The following is a 23,857-nucleotide window of genomic DNA, read 5'->3' on the forward strand; positions in this document are numbered from 1 at the left end:
TGATTGGTAGGGCCGCAAAATAGTACAGCAGTCTGGGTAATATCAGCATGTTTGCTATAGCTACTTTACCCAGTGGGGAGAGAGGTAATTTATTCCAGAAGCGTAGTGAACTCTTAACAGAGGACACCGCTTTCCCCAGATTTCCATCCCTTAAATCTTCCGCCCTGTGGTATACGTTGATTCCTAAGTATTTAAATGTGTTGAAGCACCATTTAAGGTGGCCTGGTGGGGCACTTTCTTGCCTCGCAGGCGCCCAGCTGGTTAGTGGGAATATGCAGGATTTCCCCCAATTAACTATTAGACCAGATACCCTTCCGAACTCAGACAGCAGCGACATCACTGGGGGCAGCGACTCCTCCACTCTGCGTATGTATATCAGGGCATCATCTGCGTATAGTGATATGGAGTGGAGAGTGCCGTTCCTTGACACCCCCCAATCTTCTTTTTTGGCCCGGATGCGTGCAGCTAGTGGTTCCATCACTAAGGCAAAAAGGAGGGGGGAGAGGGGGCAGCCCTGTCTTGTTCCCCTGTTAATCGGAAAGCTTTCTGATATTTCTCGTCCCGTCTTCACCCTAGCCTGTGGGGCAGTGTACAGAATGCGTACCCAGTTTGTGAATTTTGGGCCGATACCCAGTAACTGCATAGTGGCAAACAGGAAGTCCCATTCTAATGTATCAAACGCTTTTTCTATGTCGAGCGATATTACCACCTCCTCGAGTGCGGTCAGGGGAGTGTCACCCATCACACTGAGCAGCCTCCGAATATTTAGGAAGGTGTTACGTTTCGGGATGAATCCATTCTGGTCATCGTGTACCAAGATATGCATGTAGGGAGCTAGTCTGTTAGCCAGGATTTTGCCAAGTATCTTGCAGTCTAGGTTCAACAATGAGAGAGGTCTGTAAGACCTGACGTCAGTGGGGTCACGCCCCTGCTTTGGAAGGACCACTATCATTGCCTCTCTCATTGAGGGAGGCAGGATACCATTGGTGCCTGCTTCTTCAAACGTTTTTAGGAGATGTGTGTTAAGGTGCGCCGCGAAAGTGGAGTAGTATTCCGACGGCAGGCCATCTGTCCCTGGGGCTTTATTCCTGGGAAGTTGTTCAAGAGCCTTATTAAGTTCCCCTAATGTGATGGGGGCTTCCAGTGTGTCTCTGTCGACATGCATTAGTTGGGGTAGGGGAGAATCTGCTAAAAAGGACTCAAGTTGTTGGATGGTACATGATGTGCTTTTGGTGTATAATTGTGTATAATATTCCCTAAACGCATCATTTATTTTTACCTGTGTAGTAGCTATTGCGCCTGTTCCTATCGCCCCGATCGGAGAGCACCGCCGGTCCTCCCGCAGCAGCCATGCGAGCAGCCTACCAGATCTGTCGCCCTCCGATTGTAGCCTAGCCACGTGGTGTTTGTGATCGTGAAGGCGTAATGTAGCATCAGCCTTTGCATGTTCCGCGCGCATTTCCTTCAGGGCCGTGTATGGCGTTGCATTGCGGGCAACTGCGTTTTCTAGTGCTCTTAGTTTCTTCTCCAGCTTGCTAACCTCTGCATGGAGTGTGCGCCTCACCCCCCATGTAGTGGAAATACAATGTCCACGGATCACCACTTTGTGTGCGTCCCACTCCATTGCTCTTGATTTTGTGGTGCCAGTGTTTAATACCCAATACTGTTTCAGCGCTGTTCTCAGTGAGTCTGCGAACGCAGGGTCGTGTAAGGCTTCCGCTTGTAGCCTCCACGTTGGGATAGCCTGGCGCTTCCTGCCCCAGTCCAGAACTATTTTAAGCGGTGAATGATCTGACAATGTCTTGGCTAGGTATTCTATTCTACTGGTCCCTGTGCAGATCTCCTGGGTGCCCCACATCAAGTCTATCCTGGTGTGTACCTTATGTGGTGCTGAATAAAATGAATATTCCCTGTGTCGTGGGTGTTTCATGCGCCATATGTCATGAAGGCTCATGTTACTAGCCCATATCGATAATGGGCGGCTGGGGTGTCTGATGACTATTGAATCTGTGGGGGGATTTGACCTGTCCAATGCTGGATCTGGCGTGCAATTGAAGTCACCTCCCCATATGGCGGGTGTTTCAGGATTCGTTAGTAACGCTGGAGTGAGTGTGCTCAGGAACTCAGGCAGTGCGCTATTGGGAGCGTATACCCCTATGATTGACAATTGTCTGCCGTCCAGCTTACCCTCCACTACCACATATCTGCCCTCGTGATCTATCGTGTGTGATGTTTGGATAAAAGGGACATTCCCTACTATCCATATAAGTACCCCCCTCGCGAAGGTTGAATAGGATGTGCCCACAATCTGACCTCCCCATTTACTGCGTAGATCCTGCAGGTCTGGGTCCAGCAGGTGAGTCTCTTGTAGTATTGCAATATGTGTGCCATGGCGTTTGAGTCGTGCATGCACCCTGGACCTTTTGCCCGGAGTCCCCAGCCCCCTGATGTTCCAAGTGACTATGTCATATTTGTATGCGCTATGGGTTGTGGATTGGGCCATATTCAATTTGTGAGTGCATGTCTTGCACCCCGGATCCCGGGAAGGCCCATTGGGTCCCCTCCGCCCCCGCCGCCCCCGCGTGCGGGCCCCTTGCCTCCGGGCGTTTAACCAGTGTTGCGAGCAGACCGGTAGTGCACAAACTAATAGTTACCCTCTTTCCCTCCCCAACTGGATCCCAACCCCAACTATGAACTTGCAACAGGCTACACACCCATTTTAGGTGCGTGCCAAGGTGTATCCGTATGGATATCTGCGGGGGAGCAATAATACTATCCGGATGCGGCTCATTTTAGGGGCTCGCATCCTTCTGCAGACACGGTCCGCAAATTGGCTTGGGGCACTCCCAGGGCACAGCCATCCACCCCCCCACCCCACGCCGCCCGCCGCGCACAATATGAATAAAGGAGTTATCTCCAGGAGCAAACGTGCAAGGATACATAAGTTCAGGTGATGTGACCAACCACATCAGGAGGAGGTCGCAAAGTTCAGTTCTGTATTCAGGCTGTGGCGGTTGGTCCCCCCCGGGGGGGATAGTTCAGTAGTGTTTGTTCAGAGTGTGTCTGCGGACCTAGGGGTGAGCTCCGGGCCCCTCAATGCCTCCGTTAATGTAGAGTCCGAGCTGACCGAGTCAGAATCCGAGCCCTCCACTGGTTGGGTCCTGAGCGTCTCAAAGGAATTCTGAGTTAGTAGGGGGGTTTCTTTAAGGGCCCTGGCTCTCTCCTCTGCAGCCTTTTCTTCCGTGGGTTGACCCCTGGCCCGCCTTTTGGATCGTTTCCTAGGTTTCATCGTTGACCAGTTCTCGCCGGTACCAGCTGCCTCGCGGGGTTGGGCGAAGCCTTTGGCATGCATCCACGTCCAGGCATCTTCCGGTGAGGTGAACATATGAATGCGCTCATTTGTTGTTACACGTAATTTAGCGGGGAACATTAATGCGTATTTTATGTCATACTCCCGGAGGCGTTGTTTAACTTGGATGAAGGAGTTGCGTTGCCTTTGCACTTCCTGAGTGAAATCTGGATAAGCGTAAACAGTTGAGTCCTCATACGTGTATGGACCTTTGCTGCGGAACTGTTGAAGTATCGTATCCCGGTCCCTGAAGTTTAGGAACCTAGCTATCAGTGGTCTCGGAGGTTGGCCCGGTGCCGGGGGGCGTCCGGGGATTCTATATGCTCTTTCCACTGAGAAGAATTTGGATGGGTTCCCATTCAGGACCTCTTTAATTAGCCAGTGTTCCAGCAGGAGCTCTGAGCTTTGATCCAGTGATTTTTCAGGAAGACCAAGAAAACGTATGTTGTTGCGACGGGATCTGCCCTCCGCCTCCTCTGCTCTTCTCATCAGTGACTTTACTTCTGCATCTAGACGGAGAACTTGTTTTTGGTTATCCGCTACCGAGGGGGCCAGGTCACTTAGCACCGCCTCTGCTGTCTTCACTTTATCAGATAGTTTGCCATGGTCTACTCTGAGGATGTTCAGGTCTTGCGATACCGTGTCTATCCTGGTCTCCAGTGAGGTTTTAGTGTCCATGATTGCTTGTAGTATTTTCTCGAATTGCGAGGAATGTGACATGAGCGTGGACTCCAACGACTGCAGAGAGGGCGTATGCTGCTGATCTCCGGGAGCCTGGCCTGGCGTGTTCCGGTCCTGGTTTTTAGCTGATTTGAGCCTTCCGGCCATTTTGACTTATCTGTTGCGGCCTGATTCTTCCCAGAATCTCGCGCTCACCTACTTTCTCTGGTCCCTGTAAGCGAGGAGGGCATATATGTCCCCGCGGGGCCACGCCGGTGCAGATTTCAGTTTTTGAGGTTTCGGCCCTACTGTTGGTTCTCTTAATGAGATCTTATTCAGGTGGTCTAGTGCCTCCCGACGCTAGGTCCACGTGCATGCCCCGAGCCCCCGGTCAGCAGCCAGCTCCAGGCTCTAGGTCCACTTTCAGTGTGGAGTAGAGGAGTAGTATTCCCAGGTGTGTTTACTTAGTGTGATGCGGGCTCGCACAGTTCTTTAAGCACTGTTCCTCTCTGTGGTGCAGGTCGGCGCCATTTAACAGAGGATATGGCTTTGCTTGATCCTGGTCGACCCTGCGCTAGCCACGTCTATGGTAGCTTCGATATCCAGCTGCAGGTCCAGAGACGATTCCCGGGAGGGACGCTCCACGCCAACCGCTATAGGATAGGGAGGCACCCCCAGTGGCCCACAACAGGATTCGTCTCCCGTCCTTCTTCCCCCCTCGCGGGCAGGAAGGGGTAGGCGATGCAAGGCGAAGGCAGTGACCAGTTCCCCTCGCAGCGGTCCCCGCAGACGCCGTATGTCCGTCTCGCCGTCAGGACCTCCAAATCTGGCGCAGTACCCCACCCCAAGGGGAGACGGCGCCAGCGGCCTCCAGGAGAGGGCGCGTCTGCTGTGGCCGAGCGCACCGCCGCCCGACAGGGCCCGCGGCCACGCGTAGCAGCTGGGCAGTCCAAGGAGCGGATCCCGACCCGCTCGTGTAACAGATACGCCCCTGGCCTGTTGTTGTGGTCCCACAGGGCCTTTTGCGGAGTGGAAGGCGCGTCCCTCCGCTCGCTTCCAGTCACGGCGGGGACGTCCACCCGGGGTCCCTGCAGTCCCCGCCGCTGAATCGCCGCTGCTCCCTGAGGCTCCCACGCGCCCGATTGGGGGGGAGGGGAAACTCCGGCGGCCGATTGCCGTCGAGGAGGGGGGGGGGGCACCCAGGGCGGAATTATAGCTTAATATGGGTTTATCACCCTCGCGAGGTGGGCCGCTCCCCGCTTCCGCGCACCCACCTCTCCTTCAGTCCTTAAGGCCGCATCCAGCCCGACGCGGCCAGCAAAATGGCGGCCGCAGCTCCCGGCTCCGAGCCGCTCCGCGGCAGTCCCTCTGCCCGGCCGCTCGATCACGTCCGGAGCCGCCAGCGAGAGGAGAGCGGTCCCAGCCGCGGATCCCACCGCAGGGCTGCGACAGCGGCGCCCCAGAAGCGCCCCGCAATTATTTACGAGGCGAGCCCGAGAGGAGCGCTTATTCAAGCTTCCTTCCCGGTCGCCATCTTGGCTCCTCCCCCTACCTGCACCAGGTATAATGTATGCAAGGGAGGTGTTCCCCTGCAAGGAGGCGCACAAAAATGATGCAATGAAATTAACAAGATTTCACTGCACCATTTTAGTGTCATTAACGCCTGCTCAGCGGAAGCATTAGTGATGCTAGGCTATTTCCTATAGGCCTTTCTGAGCTTTGCTGGACTAGCGTTAAAATTATTGGCGCTAGCCCAGCAAAGCACTGCAATAGCGTCAAAAATGTTGACGCTGTTGTTCTAACGAGCGCCAGGGTGCGCTGTATTGTAAATTCAGTGCTGCCATGGTGTCATTAGGGAGGCACAGGGCGACGCAAGGAAACTGGTGTATCGGAGCTGATGCACCAGTTGCTCCATGTATAATAAATCTAGCCCACAAATAGGGTACACATGATCCATGACTTGCCTCTTAGTTTACTAATAGCTTTGCCATGAGGGCAGGAGTTTCTCAGTTTGTTTAAAAATTCACGTTTAATAAGCATGTTAACAAAGCAAGATGTGGTAGCGCACTGTCATTTGCAGACAGTACATTTCCAAGAAATTAAAAATAAATCTTCCCACTAACTTGCAGCTTCGCTGATAAAACTATATAGTGTAGTGACAATAATCTGTAAAAATTGCCTTTCAGAAAACATATTTATCATTTGCACATCACCAAGTAAAGCGTTCTGATTTTTTTCATCCTATTACTTTTTTTTTCATCAGCCAGAAGTACAAAAAATTGTCTTTAACAGCTACTAAAATATATTTTGAAATGTTTAAGTTGGCTTAGTTATATAAATGTGTGATAAGAAAAACCTGATACCCACAGCCTTTCATTTCACACAAGTCAGACAGTTTACTTTATAAAATCCTGGAACTCTGCAGTCACAAGGAAAAGTAATTGCAAGAAGAGAAACTGACTTTTGACCTCTGTCACTGAACACAGAGCAAATGTGACAAGAATAAGATTTAAAAGCATTTTAATTGCTAATTCAACTTTCTGACTGACCAGAACACCTGTTCTGGGGAGAGTAGGTTCTAAAAGTAGTTCGACCTGATAAAATATGACTCGCTATAGCAAGAGGTCGTGTAGGTTTTTTGAGCCCTGTTTATGAATTCCATCCATCCTATCACATTTCATTTTGTCCAACCTTAAATATCCTAGATATAATTTTATTGAAATCCAGGCACGAAATCTGCTGTTTAACTTCCTCAAAAAATTTGAATTTAAGCCTTGCAACTTTTTTCTTTTTAATTATAAGTGTTAGTGTAAATGGGTAAGTATTCTGTGGTTTAGTTTGTGTTATTACTGTTTTGCTGTTTTCTGACCTGCGTTTCTCATCTTTAACAACTCCCACCCTCTAGCTCTTCTTCCACCTTTCAAGAGAACGTGTCTTCACAGAGGATCGAGCCAGATTCTATGGTGCAGAAATAGTCTCCGCTCTGGAATATTTGCATTCTAGAAATGTGGTGTACAGAGATATTAAGGTAAGCAGTGGATTTGTGAGTGGTTTGAGTTATGTGGTTAAAAAGTGGTATTAAAGTGAAACATGGTACTTGTTTTGTTTATTTACCTTTTTTGAGTTTTTCCAATACTCCCTGCAGCATATTCAAAACAATCTAAAAATAAAAACATATTCCAATATTGGACTCTGGCTGTTGGTTTTACACATTTCACTGAGCGCACTTTCTTAAAATGGTAATTTGTAACTTTTAAAATGGTTGCTACTAATTTGGTAAGTTAAACAACTTGATAATTATCATGCCCTGAAGTCATTCCTAATCTAATTTTCCCAATTTAGTATCTTGAAATTGTAAGGTTTGTTTGGTAGAAGTCAGTGACCATTTAGCCTGAAGAAATAAACTTTCTTATCGGAAAGATGTGACGTTATAGGGAATAAGTCTCACAATTTTGTCAAACATTGGGAACACAGGCAGCTGGACAATCTGAAATATAAATATTGCCTGATGTTTCTGGCTCTCTGGAACCAGATGTCTTGTAGTTACAGCTTTCTATCATGCTGTGCAGTGTCAATAAGTTATTACTAAACTTGACTACCCCAGAAAAGTAAGCATTTACAACGATTTGAACCACAAAACAATGTACAAAATATACCGAAACACGCATTTATCAAACAAATACACAAATTATGAAATTATGTTATTGAATGTACAACCAAATATAAGAAAACTAAATTTAGATTTTAATAAAAAGGTTGAAGCTTTACTAAATTCAACTGAGCTTGCTCTGCCCCCTCACAATTCTGAGGTTATTAACTTACGTTTTAGCCTCCAGTTCATATTCTTTCACATTTATATACAGTTTTAAAATTATCAATTGTACGTTTTGCCGCTTTATTTATATACACTTTATTAATCTGTTAATATTATTTCATTTTCTAAGCGGTCACGGCCTCCTGAGTAGGCCTTACAGACCCGAGGGTCTCCAGACAGTTTAAGAACCTCTAGTCTAAAGCCACAGCTTCCCTTAAGGGATTTGCTACCCTTGGCATCCTGGTGTCTATTCTTGGTGTATTGTCAGGTAAATCCCTTTCTACAGAGCCTACAGAACACAACGCTCAGGAACTTCTGCCCATGCCAGACACAGACAATGACCAGCCACAGATTATACAGAATTGGTGCATCCCAGAAGCAGCTCCACTTTCACCTTGTTATCTTCTGCCTATAAATGCTCTGCATCCATCATTTATAGGGAGCTTGTAGACAGGATTGATAAAGGGGAAAGAGACATAGCAGCACAATTTAAAAAAGATCCTCCCACGAAGAAGAAAAGCACGGAAGACCCCATTCAGCTTTGTTCAGAGGGACAACTCTCATGAAAAAACATATAAAGGACTCACATTTCCGAAGTCCAAGTCGGGAACCTCTCTATGACCATATATTACCTTGAGGGGCAAGGGATATCACTGCCCAGAATTCTTCAGACGGAAGCCCAGTCTTGTCTGCAAAACTGAAAAGCAGAAGAGCTCAGATGGATCTTCATGAAGGCTAAATGTCTATGTTCTGTCAAGTCTCTTTGAAGACTAAGGAATTCCACAAGCCAATACCAAGAGTTTCCACCCAGTTTTCCAAAGACCAGATCCACAGGGAGTGCTCTTTTGGCTGGTGCAAGATATTTACACTGTCCTGATTTACCGGCTTCCAGGGGTTATTGCTTGGCTTTCCCATACAACAACGATTTAATGTATTTATGAATTTAAAGTGGTGGTGTGCATACCTACTTCTCCTGCCTCAGCAGCTGCACAAGAGGTGTCTGTGCAATGCTCACCATCTTATCAAGATGCAGGACAAAATCCTCCACCCCTGCTTTCAATTTGAAACTTGCCAAACTTCTGAGTTCTTACAATACCACAGTATAAATTAACAAGATGCCTGTGTGCAAATCCTCAGAGTCAAATCGTGTATCCAAAAATCTACCCGAGTCCAAGTAGAAGAGATTCTCCATCTGGTCTCCACAAAAGCAGGTGAACTCAAAACCTTCCGAGGAAGACATTCTAGTGTCCAGCCTTCTTCTGGCTTAATCTGGCATTCATATCTGTTCTGATAAAATATATCTATCCCCATTTGTACCTTACAGAAAGTGTCCTTCACATGCATCTTTATTCACTGTCCCTATAATCCCATGTTTCCTGAATGGCTAAAGTAAAGTCTTACGGGTCCCACTGTGCTTCCTAGAAGTTTAGAAAAATAGACTTAAGAATTCACCCTTGAGTCCTACCTAATGTTATCCCAATTTTCACCTCAATCTGCTAAATTTCCTTCCAGCTTTCTTTATAGGCCCTTTTCCCCCCAAAAGATGGGGCCCTTCACATGATACGGAGCTGTTCACATACTTATGGCTTCCACAAAGAAGACTGTTGCTGAGTGGATGGTTTCAGGAATTATAATTTGCTATCAGAAATCGTGCAGATCTTTTCTTGGTGAGCCTAATGCTAATTCTATCAAAGGAAAAACAGCTACAACTGCTTTAATGATGAATGTCTCTGGACATTCAATGAGGAGTCTCTTTGCTAAGCATTATTGCTTGTATTTCAACTCCAAAGCCCAAACTCCAGTTCTGAAGCACTGGATCTTTGATATATTCACATGGTTTTATCAAACCCGGTCATAAGGCTTGGAGTCCTTGGTAATCTTAAATAGCAGTAGACAGTGTAAAAATGGCCATAGGACTCAACAACAACATTAGTTTAGAAGCTTATCTCCCTCATTTGAAGCAACCTGAACTTCACTTGAAGGAACCTGAAGTGCCAACTCTTCGACTCCCCCAAGAGGGCACCATAACTCAGATGTCTACCACAAGTTGGATGTGAGAAAGTCTCCAAGAGCTCAGATCATCCCTCTGTGACCCTGTCCTGACACATTTCTGGTCTACCCTGGGACTGAATCAGCCCTGCCTTCACCTTTCGTAGTATTGTAAGTTGTTTTTAAGGAAAAGTCCCCTTTCTGTGCCAGGTTGCCTGAAGGACCTGTGACGTGCCAACTGCCACCATAGTAAAATCACTTTTCAAATTCTGTTCTACTTGTGACCAGAACAAAATCTACATGGATGACCCACATGAGCAGTGCATTTATTGCACTTACCCAGCACACAAACCTTCATGCTATATTTGTTGAACCTTCTCTTCAAAAACTTAAAGGCCTTACAGAAGAGGTTTGCCCTCTATATATTGAAAAAGAAAAAGTACTATCCTTAGAGGGATTCCCCATTCCTTTGGAATGATTCTGTGAAGAATGCTCCTCCAGGCACTTCCATGAACATGAAGGCAGTGCAAAAAAGGAAGTATATAGATTTCCCTGAGTTGGACAGACAACCTAAAGCATTTGTTGCTTTCTCAGCACACACAAATGCTTGGCATTAGCTCAGAAAAATGCTCAAGACATGATGAACACAAGCCTGCAAAATGTATCTCTCTTGATGTCCTGACTGGCTTTGAGTCTTCATCACTGTAGATGTTGAAGAAAACTCAGTTGTTAACAATGCATCCATTGTCACCTAAGCACAGCACTTGTCGGAATCCATGAAAAAATCATAATTAACCTCGTGTAGCAGATCCTCATCAATATCTTTGACAACCAGGCCACTGTCCTTGACGGTGTCACACTCGACGTCCAGACTACCATCAATTGCCAGACCTTTGTTGGCAGCAACAGCACTACCGATGTCGACAATGATACTAAGCATGCCCTTGCTCGTAGTGCTTCCTGTATGACTTCAAAGAGCAGTTGCGTAAAGCAATTAAGTCCACATCTATACTACATTTTACCTGTGTCATAAGGTCTAAGATTAATCACTACTCCAGCCACAGTATCAACAGTGGTGCCTTATTTGGAGAAGTACAGGGCTCCAGAAATAGTCCCTGCCTTGTCTTAAGGGCTATCCAAAATCAGACTGTGACATAGCATCTGCACCTCAGCGCAGGTCAAAGAACCTAATCACGCTTCCTCTGCACCGCCTGACATTGGCAATAATTTAGGCTGTAGAGTGTCTGTCAAGTAGTAATTTCTGGTCAGATGCTACAATTCTCTGCTAGGCATGATGTCATCATAGGCCTTATACCCTTTTGCTGCCTCTAAGTGATACCCATCCAACACGAACTGGAACTTCATGGAAACAACTTTATCATGGGATGGCACAGTCAGTCGTGAGGTGACTGAAGCAAGCGCTATTGCGGTAGAGCTAGATTGCAAATCTCAGAGTCTCTCTCTCCAGTTTTCCCCAGGGAGAGTAGTGCTGACAACTTTTGCGTCCATTGACCTCTGGGGAGCTTATTTGCAGGAACTGTCATAAAGTCTTTGGTCAGATGCAGAAAAGATGATCCATGTCAACATTCCAGAGCTTTGAACCATAAGATTGATTCTACAAGCATTCCTCCCAAGACTAGCAGTTCAAACTGTCCTCATCAGGACACACAATGCAACCTCAGTGTTTTACGTAACCATGCAGGGAGGAATGTGGTCCAGACCTATCTCAGACGATGTCTCAACTGATACGGGATTGGGCCGTTTTGCACAAAGTCTTCATCGTGGTGGAACATCTACCAGGGTGCCGCAGTTAGCAGGCAGACACAATCAGTTGACAATTGCCCAAACTATCACTGTTGGGAACTTCACTGGGAAAAAGTCCATTACATGTTCCAAAAGTGGGGTCAGCCCACGCTGGATTTGTTAGACTCGCAGAGCAACAGAAAATGCCAGTGCTAGGCCACCGTATTTTGGCAACTAGGAACTATAGGCAGTGCCCTTTCAATACGTTGATCCAACATTGTTGCATACACATCTCCTCCATTTCCCCTGATTTCGAGGGTACTGAGGAAGGATCATTTCCTCCAGTGTGGTCATGTGAGTTCTGGTACAGCAAATTTATGTTACTATCTGCACATCAGTGGTATGACCGCATCCACACTCCAGGCTCTTCTCCAGACACCTTGGAGAGATAATCCATCACTACCCGAAAGCATGGTACTGATTATTTGGAGCTGCAGATAGAATATAGGAACCTCCTGGTGCGGGCATGAGCAGCAGCAGCCAAAGAACTTATAACAAGTGGAAGGGCTTTGTCTAGTGCAAAAGCAAGGGTTTTAATTCACTCTATGCAGATCCTCACCAAATAGTCACATACTTTTTGGGTTGATGGGATATTTTTCCTTCACATTATGATAATTTGTAAATGAGCAAACAGGAGGCCTGTGGGATTGCTGCTTCCCCTGATACTGGTTTGAAGTCCTTCTGGCCCACCACTGAAGAAAGTGCTTTCTTTGTAGTGATTAGACATGCTGTTGAGGTTCTACGTTTTCCTGTGGAGGCCAAACCTAATGTTCCTATTGAAGTTTTACAGCCTGTGGAGGCTTCCTCATAGCCCTTGGTGCTATTCAGTGAAGCCCCAGCTGATACATTGATGGGCACCACATCTAAAACCTGTTCTTGCCCACCAGTGAACAGGCTGGTTGCAAGATGTCACAGACTAGCGCAAGGTGACTATGTTTCTTTGACTGCACAGCCTACTCTGGTGCTCCAGGCTTCTTCCAGCAAGGTAGATCCTAATTTGTTTTGCACAACCCCTCCATAAGCATGTCAAAGTGAATTGAGGTATTCAGGAAACAAATGTTTTCTTCCACCAGCCTAGCTTTACGGTCCGTAAGCCGAAATTAATTACAGGGACAATATACTCATGCCTTGTGGTACAGGTAGATGAGGTCTTGCCAGCGGTCCCAGAATAGTTCAGGGCCTCTCTGGCTCGGACTATTCAAGATGGTTAGGATACCGCCACATATGTGATTTGTGCTGACCTGGATCCTACTGATTGTTTGGGTTTAGCAGTCGGCACTATCATTTTGCTCTGTTGACGTGTGGATGACATCTACAGGCTTTCCTTGTGATGTGCAGGCATCCTTTATGGGTATTCTTTTTGATGGGTTCTGCCTTTTTGCCGAAAAAGCGGATTCCACCCTAGAGGGCTTCAAGGAAAGCTGAGACATGGTGCACTCTTTGGGTCTTTCAATACCTGCCTGGTAGTTCACTCGTTCGTTTTGGCCCTTCAGAGGCTTGGCATAGAGACCATGTCAGGTCCCCAGCCCCCACTGCAGCCTTCTCAGGCCTTTCGTGGCTGGGGCCTGGGATAAGGCAGACAATGTAAGGATCACCAGGGAAAGCAAACATTTCAGTATCACACCCCTGCAGCACCAGCCTTCAAGCCACTTTAGCTTACCCTTAGCAACACACATTCTGTCTGTGAGAGGGACAATCAAGCATTTTCTCCTAGGGTGACGAGCTATCATATCTGGCAGAGGGATTCTCCAGAATGTTTATAGGGGTTTCTGATATGCTGCTTATTCTGCTCACTTGAGAGCGGCTGTCAGAGGAGCAGCTATCTGAGTTTTTGCAAGAGGTGCAGGCTCTACTGTCCAAAGGGGCCATAGAGAGGGTGCCAGACTTGGAAATGGGAACTTGTTAGTCCTGCTATATTCTCCTGCCCAAGAAGAACAGAGACCTTTGTCCTTTTTTTTAGTTCCTCACCCTCCGAACACCTTTCTGCAACAGGACAAATTGAAGATGATCACACTGGTCCAGGTTTTGTCTGCCCTATATTGGGATAACTAATTGGTAGCTGTAGACTAGCAGGGCATATACATTCATGTGCCCGTCCTGCAGTGCCAGCGATGCTACTTGCGTTTCAAAGTAGTCCAGGACATTGTCTATTTACTGTGCTCCCCTTCGGCCTTACCATTGCCCCTCAGGTGTTTACAAAAGTAATTGCAGTGGTTATTGCACATTTTTGCAGGTTGGGATACCATAATTCCCCTAATTCGAAGACTGGCTGTTGAAAGTGGGCTCCCGTCAATCATATATCACCTCCATATAGTGGCAAACCATCTGACTTTGATGTTTTGTTAGAAATGGGGTCTCAAGTTGGCAGTGGTTTGCACCATGACCAAGTATGGATGCTCACTCTAGTCAGGGTAAGAGTCGTACAGCTAAGATGACCCCTGCTCACCCCCTTGGTAGCTTGGCTAAAGCAGTCAGTCTTATCTCAGAGGCAATGTGTAAAGTATTTGAACAGACACACACAGTAACACAGTGAAAACACTGCAAAAGGACTCCATGCCATTTAGAAAAAATAGTAAATATTTATCTGAATAATGCAAGACCCAAATGAAAAAAATCCAGCATACGCAAGTAAAGATATCACTTTTTAAAGGTTTAAAAGAGGCTTAATCCATAGGAATCAATGGTTATATCCTTTTTAACACACAGTATCTGCCATCCGTCAAAAAAACAAAGCCAGTGCGGGCCTCAAAGCAGTTGATGCATCGGAAAAGCAAGCAATGCTTCAATTCTTTACTGTGCAGGGGAGGCAATAAGTCTATCCTTCTTCCTATCAGGTGAGGCGGCGCATTGATTCTTTCCTTGAAGGTGAGTCGAGGAGGCTGTTCCATACTGCTGTGCTTGGTTGATGTGAAAATGACACCCAGGGGCGATGCATGGAAAATCCACATGCTCTTAATTGATGAATGCACGTTGAAACAGGTGCTGCGTCGATTGCTATGCTGCAAGACTGGCGCTGTGTCAATTTTTCAGCTATGGGGCAGGTGCTGCATCGATTTGTCTGCTGTGGCGCACTGATGTGTGGATTATCTGCTCAGGTCACCACTTCCAAGGGCCCAGGGAGTGGATTTGGCAGCACTTGGCAAGTCAGGACTCTCAGCAGGAGAGCCCATGCACTGGTAGGTGAAGTCTTTGATGTCCCTGAGACTTCTTAACAGGAGGCAAGCTCAGTTTAAGCCCTTGGAGAACCTTGGAAAGAAGGATGTAGAAAGCAAAGTCCAGTCCTTACTCTGCCAGGATAGAAGCAACAAGCAGTAGGCCAGCACAACAAAGCAGCAGGCAGAGTTGCAGTCCCTCCTACAGCATCCAGCTCTTCTTTCTGGCAGAATGCCCTCAGTCCAGAAGGATTCTAACTTTGTGGGGTCAGAGATCCTGTACTTGTATCTATTTTTGCCTTTGAAGTAGGCAAACCTCAAAACTCTTTGTAGTACACACGCCCCTGCCTTTCCTACCCTGACCCCAGGCACACTCCAGAGGGTTGGAGACTGCTTTGTGCAAGGACAGCCAGGGCCCTATTCAGGTGCAAGTGTCCGCTCCTCCCACCACTCAAGCTCAGAAAGAACCATCAGGATATGCAGGGAACACCTTAGCCCCCTGTGTGTGACTGTCCAGAGTGAATTCACAAACAGCCCAATTGTCATCCTGACCCAGACGTGTATTCCACAGGCAGAGGCACAGAATGGTTAAGCAAGAAAATGTCCACTTTCTAAAAGTGGTATTTTCAAACTTTCAATTTAAAAACCAACTTCACCAAAAGGTTTATTTTTAAATTGTGAGTTCAGAGACCCCAAACTCCACATCTCTATTTGTTCTCAATGGGAAATTACACTTAAAAGATATTTAAAGTCAATCCCCATGTTACCCTAATGGGGAGAGATGGTCCTTGCAAAACACTCCAGTACATGCTCTACCTTTAAAATACACTGCACCCTGCTCATGGGGGGTGCATCGGACCTACCTTAGGGGTGACTTACATGTAGTAAAAGGGAAGGTTTGGGCCCTGGGAGTGGGTGCACTTGCCAGGTCGAAATGGCAGTTTAAAGCTGCCCACACACACTGCAGTGCCAGGTCTGAGACATCTTTACAGAACTACTTATGTGGGTGGCACAATCAGTGCTGTAGGTCCACTAGTAGAATTTGGTTTAGAGGCACTAGGAACACAGGGGGCACTATATTAGGAACTTAATAATAAATCAAATATGGCAGTCATGGAAAAACCAATACCATAGACTGGGAGCACTTGCACTTTAGCACTGGTCAGCAGTGGTAAAGTGCCCAGAGTCCTAAACCCAGGAAAAAAATAAATTCAGCACGGGATACAAAACAGATCAGAAGCCAAAAAGATATGGGAAACCACACCAAGAGCTGACAGGTCTTACAGTGTCATGATCAAGGTGCCAAAGTCACATCTGACTACTTCGAAGATCCTTTCCTTCAGTGGAGCCATCTTTGCTATGGTACAGTTCTGGTCCTTCCCTCTGTTGCGACAAGTCTGCAGTGTTCAGGCTGTGATCCCGTTGGTTGAGCCTCAGTTGCAGGTCATGGTGAGTGTGTTTCTGAGGCTTACTGGCATCCTTCTCGTCAACCACGAAGTGTGACAAATGCAGGTTTTTCTGTGGAATCTGAAATCTCAGTGGACCCACCACCAAGGTAACCTCACTGATTCCATTCAGGTTTTGGAGGAGACTGCAAAAGATTTACAGCGGTGACTGCTCGGCCAGAATTGGGCCAACAGCAGACTCCTTTCATTACTCCTCCGAGAGCTGACGTGGTGACTGATGCAAGACTTCTTGGTTGGGGAGGCCATCTAGGAGAAACTCAGATCAGAGGACTCTGGTCTCCTGAGGAAACCCAACTTCACATCAGTCAGTTGGAGATGAGGGCGATCCGCTTGGTGTTGAAGGCCTTCCTGCGAACTATCAAAGGGAGGCTGGTAAAGATTCTCACAGCCAACCCTATTGACGTGTGATACTGCAGTAAGTGGGGCGGGTAATGGATCCTTTGCATGAGGGTCTTTGCCTGTGGAACTGGCTGTATTGTCATTTTTCTGCTCGTTTATCCCCTGGTGGGATATTTAAACGCAAAGGAGGGCAAACTCAGCTGACAATTCTTATTGGATCATGAATAGCAGTTCAACCCAGAAGTAGTGTAGGGCGTTTTCCAGCAATGGAGTAAACTTTGCCTCTATCTCTTCGTAGGAATGTCACTCTTTTAGGCATGGTTACCCCCACCTTATGCCTGTTTATCAGTGTGCTTCGACTGTTGTCACTGGGATCATGCTAACCAGGACCCCAGTGATTGTGCTCTCAACTCTAATTTGGTTGTTTTGGTACCCTTTACACCCCACAATTAGCATACTGGTTTACCCCTGTAAGTCCCTATATTATGATAGTTCGATACCCAGGGATTTGGTACACCAAGGATTCCCCATGGGCTGCAGCATGTATTATGCCACACATGCAAACTGTCTGCAGGCCTCCAATTTGAAGCCTGTGTGAATGGTGCATGCACCCTTTTACTGCTAGTCACCCCTTTGGGGGGAGGCCCTTCTAGCCCAGGGGGCAGGGTGCCGGTCCCTGTGTGTGTGGGCACCCCTGCATGAGCAGAGGTGCCCCTACAAATTCCAGTTCCAGTGCGCTGGACTTCGTAAGTGCTGGGAAGCCATTTTACCTGTGTGCTGCCTGTAGTCCAGCTACATAATCGTAACTGCGACTCTAGGCGTGTTTGGTATCAAACATGTCAGAATCATACCCCAATACTAATGCTAGTATTGGTGGCATGATTCCATGCACTCTAGGGGCTCCTTAGAGGACTAGGGCTATTTAAGGACTCCCTTGAGGCTGGGTCACCAGATAAGACGTGTAAGACTCCACCATGACTCTTCTGCTCCTGGCCACTGGAACCGCTGCTGAACTTCACAGGAACCAAACAAGCCTGCAACTCCTGAGACTACCTCATCTGCAACATTGTTTCTCCAGCTCCTTCAGCAATTCTAATTTTTCCACAGCTGTTCATCTTCTGGCGTCTGCAAGACTTCAGCTGCACCAGAAAAGCAAGAAGGAATCTCCCTTGGAGTGAAGGAGTCACTCCCCTGCATCTACAGGAACCTAATGCAGTGAAGTCTGGCTTCTGGGTTCTGCTCTCTATTGGAACTGCATGGATCCTCTAACACAGGTGGTGGTTCTGAGTGGTCCTCTCTGCCTTCTGTCCAACTTGGGAGACAGTGAGCCCTTGCCTCTCCTCGTAGGATGGAATCCATGTGCACCACTACTCTTGCAGCAGCAAAGTCTTGTTGACTCCTGCTCCGAGGGATCTTCAGGCTCCAGGTAGCCCTGACCTCCAGCACTTCACCCTTGCAAGGACAGTGTCCTCTCTGCTGCTCCAGCGACGTGAGAATCTGCTCCAGGTATGCTGACTGGGCCTCAAGCCAACTTACTGTGCCTGCTACCAGTGGGTTGCCTGTCGGGGTTGTGACTGCTTATACTGGCTCTCTCAACTGCTGAGGGTCACCCCGGACTCCCCTCTAAAGGTTGAGTCCCCTGGATCTTGTTTGTCTTCTTCTGTTCTGCAAATCCTCTTCTGTTCAGATTTACATTACCAAGGCTTGTTGGTGGTCCTCCTGACTGCCAACCCAGCGACCGGTGTGGGACATCTTCTGCATGGCTTCAGGGACTCTGCTGCAGCTTCTGAGCTCAACAGCTGATCTTCATCTTCCACTGTTGACCCGGGTCTTCACCCGCAGAAGGGTGGGCAGAGGCTCCTGTCCCACCTGGACTCTTCTGTGTGGACTGGACTCAGTCCTCTTCTTTTGCAGGTCCTCTTCTTCTGGAATTCACCATTTGGTTCCACTGGACTGGTCCTGTTCCTGCAAACTTCCTGTTCCAAGTCCCCTTGTTAGTCTATGGGAAGACCAGGTATCTTACCGCTGCTCTCCTGGTCGCTGGGGGTCATCTAGGTACTCACCTTCGGGGGAGTGCCCAAGTTCTTCCAGCTCCTTTCTAACTATTCCACATCCTTGGGTGGGAGACCTTACTTCGCATTTCACTTTTTTAGTATATGGTTTGACCCCCTATAGGGCAGTAGCTTTTTTCTGCTATTTATTGCCAGTGCTTGTTTGTCTATGCTAAGTCCTAATACTTATTGTGTTTATATAGTGTATACTTACCTCCAGTTGGGGGGATTGCCTATACAAATCTAGAACCTATCCCTAGGTGGATAGTCCTCTCCATTAAAATGTTCCCGTTCCGGATAGCTATTGTGCTGCTGCGTGAGTGTTGGTGCATTAACACCTGAAGCACAGTTGTTTTGGTAGTCGGGTTCGTAGGGATGGGCATTTTGCCCAGTGGGTTCTGCGGGACCTTTTGACCTGACCTATTCTTCAGGCCCACCACTTAGGAGCTACTGCTTTGATATCTATTATGTGACAGAGACTTATGGTTGCAAATTCCTTACCTTATGATTTCCCGCAGACATCAGACTGGATCCAGAGATTTTTCTTGGCAGCGTGCTCTCAGGTAGCGCACAATAGGGTAGTAAGGGTGAAAGGCGCCACACATCTAGGCAGTAAAACAATAATTTTAGACAAGTATCAAAGTAACCGCAAGATCAGGCCCAGTGCCTTACTACCCGGTAGGCACCAAACAGGGTATTGGAATACCCAAAGACAAAATTGGACAAAATGGCCACAGCACACAGAGAGTATAGTCCAATAGTGTGGCAGGGATGAGTATCCCTTATCTTATGTTGCTATGATGCAAAGTTGAAAGGAGTCTCAAGTCCTGTTTGTAGAGGGTGTACTGGTCCAAGTACTCGTTCAAAACAGCTTGTTGACACACGTCCCCTCGCCTTTTCAGGTTCCGACAACAGGCTTACCAGGGTCTGCATTCAGTTTTTCTTACTCAACCATACTCTCATTAGGTCTACTCTAAGAAGTCACCACTGACGTCCCTGAGCCCACTCAACTGATCACGAGGCTCCCTCATTACTTACCTTCGTTACGCACCATCCTGGCCGGCTGGCCCAGCCTTGATAAAGTCACTGTTGTGACGAAACACGTGTTGGCTGTATCACGCTGATGACACAATGATTTCCAGTATCTACAAATAAAAGACACCCTCTACAAACAGGACTTGAGACTCCTTTCAACTTTGCATCATAGCAACATAAGATAAGGGATACTCATCCCTGCCACACTATTGGACTATACTCTGTGTGCTGTGGCCATTTTGTCCAATAAATGCTCTCAGGTAGCGTCAGTCAACTTGGCATCCGTCGTTGGCATCGTGGTCAGTGTGATGACATTGGGGTTGTATATAGGTGCCACCCCAGCGAGCTGACGTTTCTTTTCTTTCTGCACCAGCCTATGCACAGATCCAGAGTTGCTTTTTGACTGACTTTTTGACCTTTTTGTTGAAGTTTGAATCTCTTGGTATGTCAAGATGTCTTCCCGTAAGACCTGCTTGAAGCTGTGTGACACCTGTCACCGCATGATGTTGGTGACAGGTCCTCATCTAATGCGCTTGTGGTGCCTGGAGCGCGACCTCGACCCGAATGTTGTGCTCCTAGTGCCGGACCATGAACCCGAAGGCTTTGAGGGAGCTGTCCCTAAAGCTCATGGCAGCCTGGCGCTCGACTCCACGTCACTCCTGGTCTCATTTGAGAGGAAAGTTACAAGACCACTCGTGGAGCTGCCACCACTCGTCTATATCCTACTCCAAGTCCTCGGGTCATTTGGTCACAAGAGGTTGTTGAGTAAGAACAGACGTTCTTCAACTTCACCCGTCGCTTGGACGATGCAAAGCGGGAGGAGTGCCAGTGCTCGAGGCCTCTGTCCTCGAAGCCTGCTTCTGGATTGGCTCTGCACCTCATTTTGGGAAAGACCGACCCTTCTGTGATGCCCTTGGGCCCAGGAGGGTCGTAGGGGGCCCCCCTCAGGTTCCGCGCCGGCTTCAGCCTTGGCCCTCAGGGCACCTCAGGATCTGTTATTGGATTCGTGCAGATGCCGGTCATGACATCGCGACCTTCCCTGGTGTCAGCAAAGAAGTTGATGCTTCCGATGCTGGTAGGGCCCACGAGCGACATTGACTCCATTCTCGACTCCGACCCGGAGCTGATCCAAAGTCGTTTGGCGCCGATTCCATCTTCAATGGGGCCTATGTTTCCTGGTTAGATCCTGACCCTTATACATGAGGGTACTGGTACGGTGAGTGTGTGGGAGGGGGTCGCTGGACCTTATAGAATTCCAGCTAGATGATCTAGAAATGGATTGGGCACAGGAATTGGGTGAAACCAGTGGTCTAGATTCCTCTCCTGACTCTGACATGCCTTCCCCCTAACATGGCTACGGAGAAGGAAGCCTCCTATTCCATGGTGGAGAGAAGAGCAACTGAGGTCCTGGGCCTCAAGCTGCCTTCTGTTGACGTCAGGACAAACATTCTGACTGAGGTGCTTTAGCCCGGTGCTTCCACATCAAAACCCCTTTTGTCCTTTAATGAAGTCCTCACTGATGTCCTGCTGGAGACGTGCTCCAAACCCAGCACAGGGGCTCCTGTCACCAGGACGTTCGCACACTGCCATAGGCCTGCGCATAACAACCCTAAATTCCTGACTCAGCACCCTATGCCCGAGAGCTTAGTCATCCAGGCTTCTTCTTCTGATGCATTTCCATCTGCACCCCCAGATAGGAAATCAAAAGACTGCACCAACTTGGAAAGAAGTTGTTTTCTTCCTCCAATCTAGCGTTGTGGTCCATGAACACTTCATGCCTTTTGGGTTGCTATTCCCTATTTTATAGGATACAGTTGTGCTGGGTGCTGCCACAGGTCCCGGAGGAGGCCCGGGCCTTTCTCTCCCAAGCCATTGCTGAGGAGAGAGATGCAGCCAAGATTACAATACTTTGTGGACTGGACACACAGATTAGTTGCGTCGACAGTGGCCTTGAAAGTGCCACACTTTGTTGAGGATGTCTGGCTTTTTGGGGGATGTCCAACAATTACTTATGGACATGTCTTCAGTGGCACCCATCTCTTCGGAGACAAAGCTGACTCATCGCTTTAAGGAGTGACTACGGAAGGGGGGCGCCCAACCGTGTCCATTTCCCTCCAGCCACAGTGCGGCGCATGGTGCCCAGCCTCTGTGTGGCCTCAGCCGCGGGATCCAATATGCCTGTGGATCGGAGAGCCAGCGGTCAGCCCAGTGCACCACCACCCCTGCTACAGCCTGCAAACTTTCCCAGTCTGTTGCTCCATCCCGGATCAGTTTGAGGCAGGATTCCCATCAACTGTCCCACTGGGAATTCATCACAATGGATATGTGGGTTTTTGCAAATAGTCCGAAGGGGCTAATACCTCTCCTTCAAGACTAGTTCCCCCCCCCCCCAGCCATCCCACCATCCTACGATCGGATGACGGTGGATCACTTTGCATTTCTCAGCAAGGAAGTTTCTGCTCTTGGCCAAGGGAGTCATAGAGAGGGTCCTTGTGCCATTAGTAGATTGTGGTTGTTACTCAGCTAATTTCTGTTGCCCAAAAAGGACATGGGCCTGCACCCTGTTCTAGATTTCCGGTCCTTCATTCTCTTCCATAGAAAGGAGAAGTTCAAAATGCTCACTCTGGCTCAAGCTCTATCTGCCATGGTCCCTGGAGACTGGATGGTAGCGTTGGACTTGCAGGACTATTACTTCGACTTTCCCGGCCTGCCATCCCACAGGCCTAACTTGCAGTTCATGGTAGGTCACAAGCACTCTGTTTACCCTGCTTCCCCTTGGCCTTACCACTGCACCTTGGGTGTTCACGAAAGTGATGGCAGTGGTCACAGCTCATCTGCGCAGGCTAGGGGTTTGTCTTCCCCAGATACTTCACTCCTGTGTTAGGGTGGCCACATAAGGGAGGTGGAGATCAGATGTGTCTTGTCTCCGGTGGAGTCTGGGCTCCACATCAATCTTCTGGAGCTCCGGGCAATCAGGCTTGCATTGAAAGCTGGTTCTGTGTATACACTATATCAAGATGATTTATAGTGTGCACAGTCTCCAGGGGCTCCCCAGAGGCTTAACAGAGGCTAAAGTAGATAAAACTAATGCTATTCTTGGTGGTAGTGTGGTCAACCAGTTAGGCTTATCAGAGGGTAGTGCTAAGCATTTGTTGTACTTACACAGGCAATAAATGAAACACACTCTCAATGACTAACTCCAGGTCAGTTGTTTTTATATAGCAAAAATATGTTTTTCTACTTTATTTCTAAAACCACAAGAGTCAGTTTGCAGGTAAGTACATTTGCAAGTAAGCAGCAAGCATATGTATCAACACCATTTAGTTTCACTTTGGCATGTTAAAAGGGGTTTCAAATAAAAAAGCAAATATCTGTTTGAAAAGTTAGTACAGTTTCAAGTTAAGTATGCAACTTACAGTTCCAGTCTCCTGGGGTTAGGATGTCCACAGGGTGGGGTTCAAGTAAATCCCAAACACCCACCTCCAGCAACACGGGGCCTGCTTGGTGAAGAGGTCAAAGATGATGCAGGATTTAAAATGGAGTCAAATGGAGACTGGGAGCACTTGCAATCAGGCCTGCTTGCAGGTAAGTACTATCGTCTTCGGAGGGCAGACCATGGGAGTTTAGGAGAGCACCTTGGGGGCCACAGGTGAGCACCAAACACACGCCCTCAGCCGCGCAGGTGAACCAGGTGCAGGGTACAAACACAGCATCGGGCTACTAATGCTTTTCAATAGAGGGGGTCCCCGGGGGTCACAAGTAGGCTGCAGGCTGGGTCCAGGTGGTCGGTTTGGAAAAAACACAGGCTGGACAGTGATGAGGGCCGCCTGCTGCACATTGCTGCACCAGATGTCTGGTTCCCCAAGGCCAGGAGGCTGCGGGTGCAGGGTGCCTTTTGGCGTCTAGTATCTTCACCTGGATCCTTCACAGGCAAGGGGGTCCTCTGGATTTAGTCTGCAGGTGTTGTTGTGCGGGAGAGGTGGGTCAACCCAAGGTTGACACTGGGCCAGAATTGCCTGGGGACCAGCTCTAGTCTGTTGGGTCACCTAGACATGGGCTGTGGCCGTCTGGTTCAGAATGGGTCGGAGTCACAGATCTGGGGCGGTTCTGGAGTCCTTTGTTGGATTTTCTTTCTGGACAGGACCGCTGCCTATGGGAAATTTTGGTCCTCTGGTGTGCAGGCAGTCCTCTTGAGGCTT

The 23,857-nt window shown here is 48.1% G+C and overlaps 1 protein-coding gene across 2 annotated transcripts in view; it reads left to right on the forward strand.

Annotated features, from left to right (window-relative positions):
* AKT2 (AKT serine/threonine kinase 2) overlaps positions 1-23,857 on the forward strand; it is a 524,320-nt gene that overhangs the window by 423,662 nt on the left and 76,801 nt on the right. For both annotated transcript variants that reach the window (XM_069207237.1, XM_069207238.1), the window contains one exon: positions 6,915-7,037. In XM_069207237.1, the coding sequence (XP_069063338.1) occupies positions 6,915-7,037 (123 nt within the window). The remainder of the gene's footprint in view (positions 1-6,914; positions 7,038-23,857) is intronic.

The sequence above is a fragment of the Pleurodeles waltl genome, chromosome 9, assembly GCF_031143425.1.
Source record: "Pleurodeles waltl isolate 20211129_DDA chromosome 9, aPleWal1.hap1.20221129, whole genome shotgun sequence".
Taxonomy (NCBI): Eukaryota; Metazoa; Chordata; class Amphibia; order Caudata; family Salamandridae; genus Pleurodeles; species Pleurodeles waltl.